Source organism: Pseudophryne corroboree, chromosome 6 (assembly GCF_028390025.1).
Source record: "Pseudophryne corroboree isolate aPseCor3 chromosome 6, aPseCor3.hap2, whole genome shotgun sequence".
NCBI classification, from domain to species: domain Eukaryota; kingdom Metazoa; phylum Chordata; class Amphibia; order Anura; family Myobatrachidae; genus Pseudophryne; species Pseudophryne corroboree.
Genome location: NC_086449.1, coordinates 150,312,055 through 150,318,054, shown reverse-complemented (window position 1 = coordinate 150,318,054; position 6,000 = coordinate 150,312,055). Strand labels below are relative to the sequence as shown.

General features: G+C 44.1%; 1 protein-coding gene across 1 annotated transcript in view; it reads right to left on the bottom strand.

Moving 5' to 3' along the window:
- Window positions 1-367: 367 nt before the first annotated feature.
- Window positions 368-6,000, bottom strand: part of STARD7 (StAR related lipid transfer domain containing 7) — a 36,978-nt gene continuing 31,345 nt past the window's right edge. The window contains exons 6-8 of the mRNA XM_063932028.1: window positions 4,741-4,840; window positions 3,980-4,064; window positions 368-3,230 (exon numbers count right to left, since the gene is read on the bottom strand). Of these exons, the coding sequence (XP_063788098.1) occupies window positions 3,055-3,230; window positions 3,980-4,064; window positions 4,741-4,840 (361 nt within the window). The 3' untranslated portion in view covers window positions 368-3,054. The remainder of the gene's footprint in view (window positions 3,231-3,979; window positions 4,065-4,740; window positions 4,841-6,000) is intronic.

Below are 6,000 nucleotides of genomic sequence, written 5' to 3'. Positions count from 1 at the left end.
GTGTTAGAAACATTAAAACGCCCTACACACAGGGTGATATAAACGATAATCGCTCAGAAATTAGCGATATTTAATTCATATCGTGTTGTGTGTAGGCACCAACGATGAACGATCCGCGTCCACGCGGTCGTTCATCGCTGGTTTCCCATCGGTTTGCAATGCAAAACAATATGGACGATAACGATCATCATCCAGATCGTTTACCAAGCCTTTGATCATAGCATCTCACTGGGAAAAGCCATTCCTTAAGTTCACTTTACTCTCAGGTGCATCCAATATTTTGTTACACATGACCCCACTTTCATCAGTTAATGATGATGTAGGGATGCCAGTCCTCCACCCACCTAAAATCAGACACAACAAATAATTTAGTACTAACATGTATATTTAATTACACTAGTTAAAAAAAAAGAAAAGAAAAAAAAAAAGAAAAAGAAATCGTAACATCACATCGGAGGGGGCTTCCAAAAATGGAACAGCAGTGCAAATGCGTACACAGAGAATTATGCGGTCCATTTAGTTACAGAATACATATTACAACAGCTTAGGGGGATGAAGGTTACGGTTTAAAAAAAAAAACTGATCACAACTATTTAACCCCAGATGCATACCGCCTGTGACTTTGCTCTAGCTGTAGAACTAGAAGTCTCTGAATGCTTGGAATTCCACAGTAACTGCAGATACATAGGTTTCGTACTGCTGCTTTAACCATTCCATTGCCTGTGGCAGGGAATACTTCACAAAATATCACACAGCTCAGACATCTGTACTTTCCGGTAGGTTGGTCCATTAGACGTTATTACTGGCTGCGCAGGGAGTAATTGGTTTACCTATCTTTGTAATGCATATTTAACAATGCTAAACTAGAAGAGTGAGAGAGCTAAAAGCCCTGTTTTAAGTGCCATTACTTCCAATTGTTATTTCCAAGTGTTATTATGTGCGCTCAAAATGTTTTGTTTTGGGGTTTTTTTTGGGGGGGAGGAGAAGAGGGGGATTGAATTGCGCCTTTAAGCAAAATTGTTTTATTCATTGCATGAAAACGATGTTCCCCTGGTTCCAGCAGAGTAGGCATCTGAGAGTGGCAAGTTTCAGGAGAGCGTCGGAAAACAAGTCGTTAATTCTGGAGTGATTTTAAAAAGCTTCACAGGATTGCCGTAGTGAGCAACACCTCCACTGCAACACACAACGCTATTATAGAACTCTGCAAGTGTCCTTCTGCTAGTGAAGGTGTAAATAGGCTCGCCTCTGCATAAGGAGTGCGATTTGTTCTGTACTTATAACATAAGTGCCACGGAGGGGTCCACCCAACAATACAGACAGACATGGAACAGAAGAAAGCAGGGAGAAATGTAAAAAAAAAAAAAAAAAAAGCCCTTTGTACAGCAGATTCAGTTCTCATCAAGTCTACTGTATGATGATATTTAAATAACTAAATACTCACCGATAGAGACAAACGTAGGGGTCTATTCATCAAGCAGTGATGACCATTTCTTCTAGGTTTTCAATGGAAAAAGAGGTAATCCTTGCTTCCCCGGACGCCTTATCAGCTCGCACATATGCAGTAGGACTGAAATCTATATATCTTTGCTAAACGGATGTGATATAGAAGAACACAGATCAACTGAGGGGTGGCTCACTGCAAGACCTCTCCGGCGACTGATATATGGATAAACTGCACTGCTGAGATGTTTATAAATTAACCCCTTCCTGCCAGACTAGTGCTTTCCAGCACCAGTTAACAAGGTAAAGAACAAGGCTAAAACTAGTGCAAGTTCTTTACAGACTGTACAGATCCACCTGAGTAGTCACTAACTAAAATATAATATAAACCCTGCCTGTTGGGAATGTTATGGGGCAGCAGAACCTCTTCTCTGACTAGCCTACAAGTAGTTACCAAGGCACTCAGCAGACTGTGAATGTTTATGGGAGGGTTTCCCAACTCTGGTTCTAGCCTTTCCAGCTTTTTTCACAAATAAATAGTATACAGGACTCTCTTACAGTATTCATAGCTTAATATGTGCACGTGCCTGCAGAGGGGGGCACATACAGGTAGAAGGACTTGAGAAACACCGGGCTGTGTACCATTATCAGGTGCTGTTGGTGTAGTAACGTAGCAGAAGCCTGTAGCCATCTATTAAGGCATAAATCATACAAAGACTTCATTATATCTTGATACTGCAGACAATGGAGTCGCATAATGAACAGTCAGCATTAGTCCAAGTGTATAAACTACAATATGTTGTTAATCAAATTGTAGATGCAAAAGGAAACGGCCTTAAGTGATCGGTTTTAAGCGAATGTACATACTAGAACACTTTGTATAGGAAGCTGAAATCCGAAGCATCCAACAAATTCTGTAAAGGTAAAAACAATTGTGAGCTCTTTTGGGAGTGTACAGCACTTAAGCAGTATGTGCTTTCTCCATAAAATCAGTGACTCCACAATGTCATTTCTGGATCAACCAAAGAGACACTCCACCACGTCTGCGGATTCCAAGTCTCTGAGCAAGACATTCACTCAAGACGGCAACTAACCAAAATGATTGACAAGCGGATGTCACTCTGCACGCAAAAAGGACACGCCTCCCTTTTGCTGCTAGTAGACATCAAAATCCATCCAGTCACAGACTGTGTTCCAGTATCCTGGTATTGTTCATATGGAAAAATCAGTATCATTAGCATCGGGCATGCAACAGTTTGGAAAACAGAGTACAATATAAAAAACATTCCTTTGTATAATTAACGATTGATGTCAGACACACCACAAAAGACAAAAGCCTACAGATAATAAAAACTCATCTGCTTTCCTGTTTGTAATGCCCACTGGCTACTTCATCTTCCCTGCAATTGTCCAGAAATCTGGCACAAGTAGAGCATCAGATGATCTCTTACAAGGCACGTGTTGCCTCATAGGGACGTATAGCAATGCAGCTGTAGTTGGCAGTAACCGGTGTCACTTGGGACCTGCATTGCTGAGTGTGAAGACTCAATGGCCCAAACGTACATCTTCCTTGTCTCAGGCCTGTGGGAGGTAAAGTACCTCCAGCGTCGCCAATTATGCATATTCCATCTGTCCCGCAGGGCGCGCAGCCGCTGGCTTCCGTTCTGGACTGACTCTAGATTCGCTGTTGCATTCCTGAGGCCAGATGGATATGTAATCTCTCACTTTGATCTCCATGTTTTTGGCACGGAGTGTTGCTAGGTGCAGCTTATCTAGAAAATCCGGCATCCCTGTGGGGAAAAATGGAAGTTACTACAGTACTTGCAGATTCTAAGCATAAAACTAGTTAATGTTATCTAATAATGATGATTCACAATGTTCAGCTAATGAAAACGCACACAAAAACCCCTAAAACCTAGTCAGAAATTTACAAGATGAGATCGCAGAGATGTGAAAGAACTGGTGTTATTTTTCAGGTGATCTATGGTTTACATATCAAAGATGGATATTTTTCTCAGCAGTAGGAGAGTCCAGTCATGCCGCTTCCTAATACATGAATGAGATATACTATAAAGGGGGGTACTCACAGAGCGATAATCTAAGCAATCCGACTAGATTGCTTAGATTTTCAGCAAGATCTGTCCGTGTGTACCCCCACAGCGATAGCGATGCGCGGCCCCGCGCGTCGCTATCGCTGCTGCTAGATTGAGCCTGCATGGAGGCCAATCTAGCAGGTCGCTCATTTCACCTGCTGGGTGAAATGAGCGCCCCCCGCTCAGCACACATCGCGCTGTGCTGAGCAGGGGGGAGATGTGTGCTGAGCGGTTCACTCAGCACACATCTCTCCCCTGATCTGCCGGTGAGTACTGGCCTTTACACAAGCAACAGATCTCAGTGCTGTGATTGTGGCACTAGAATGTTGTGAACAGTTCCCAGTAACCCTGAGGCATCACACTGCTATTTCCCTAATCTGAGGTGCTGGGAGATCAGGTTACTAGAGATCTAGTGCCAGACAGAGGTGGTTTCTTGATGTGCTTACCACTGGATACCATCCAATTTACACAGTAGCGAGGAAACACAGTCTGGGGGTTGTCACTGTAGGTCAGCATGTAATCAAAGCCATTCTATAAAAAAAAGAAAAAGATCTGTTAGAATCAACGCCACTTGTCCTCCCGTTTTACCATGAACCCACTATAATGCTCCAGTGATTTCCATATTGAGGACACTTTCCCGCTGCTAATAGGATCGCAGGGGCAGTCATCCTTTTCTTCCGATGCCAGCACTTATCTGGGATTATGCTTCGGGTGCCTCAGGTACCTGAAACATAATCCACGATAACGAGACGCAAAAACACATGGGATCGGGGACTTATACCCAATCCCATGTGTTATCGCACATTCTCTGGTCCAATTTAGGCCAATAAAAACAGCTTCTAATTAGATACCGTGATAATGACCATCAGCCATTAATCGAGATATCCGGCCATTTTTACTGGATGAAAGTGATTTGGGGTAAATAGAAAACTGCCCTAAGTGACCAGAATGTGCATGAATCAGATACAGGGCTACTGTTTATTCCTGTATTCCCTGGGACAAAGTCATTTACTCCTACAACAATCACTAACTCAAAACGCTTATTTAACCATTATTCAGACATGTGGGGATAGGAGCCCAACAGGAAATATAGGGCACATTATACTTCCTAAGGTCACATGAGATGACCTTCTATTGGAAAAGAATGGAAGCCACCACAGATAATGCAGCATACTCATCGCCCATAGAATAAATAAAGGACGCATACCTCATCAAATGAGAAGTGCGGTCTGATCACCATCTGAGACTGGTAGTTCCGGACCCGTACATACTCAGGAGACTCTGGCACATCTGGATGCTCCACTGCTCTATAGAATGCAATAACAAATGTCTGAGCTTAACATTATGTGTTGCTAAATCAATGAACAGGAACTCTGTATAAAATAGAAAGTAGTCTAGAAAGCATTTCAAAGTAAACTGGTGGGTATTTCATATGAGCCCAGAACCTCAAACCCCAGTATTCCCGTATGTCACAATATGTACCATAAGTATGGCTATTACAGGGGAAAACACAAATAACTGCCCAGCCAGTTACAGAGAGTCTATCAGGGGTGCTCAACGTGTGGTCCTCCAGCATGGCCTTACAGGTTTCCTATTAAGGAATGCTAAAACTACGGCATTACATGCTGGGATGTGTAGAGCCACAAAAACTAGGGGGCAGTATGTTGAGCACCCCTGGTCTATATGTTCCCAACCCTCATGGTTCTGCTACACGGAGAACAAAGTTTGCTGAGTAAGTGTATCCTGTGTGGACATCAAATTTAGACTAAGGGGTATATTCAATACAAGTCGAATCCTTTCCGACAAGCATTGCCGGGAAGGATCCAACATAGCACTATTCAGCAGGGTCCCCGCTGGCTGACAGGAAGGCAGTTCTCAAGCGCGCCGCTGAAAGAGCTGTACGCTGTAAACATACAGCGGCCCCGCTGGTACTGTGTAGTGCTACCGAAGCTACCCACCCATACCTGGTGACAGGGGCGAGTAAGAAGCGCTGCTGTTGGTGCCACTGGCCAGGGGTGGAGTCGGAGTGAGTGGCGCTGCTGCTGTGCTGGACACCCGCTGAGTGAAGAGGCGGAAGGATCCCGGAGGAAGTAGCGGCTCCCTAGCAACTGAGTGAGTGGGAGTGCGAGTAGAAGAATGACTCGGCCAAACCAGACCGCTTTGACCCGGTCCAGACAATGGCAATCCGTTTTTTTAGAGTCGGATTGACATTGTCGGAAACGGGGCTAAAACCTGGACGGGTCCAATAATACACAAGGATCGGGAACCCGCGGGAATTCCCGACTTTTCGGAAAAAAAGGCCTATTGAATAGGTCGGAACCCCTTCCAACCTAAACCTGTCGGAAGCTGCCATCTTTCCGACAAGATGGCAGTTTCCAACAATTACTGAATACACCCCTAAGGCAAGGAAAACGATGGAACCAGCGTGCACAAATAACTCCTGTTACCTAGTGATCATACCAGCAGC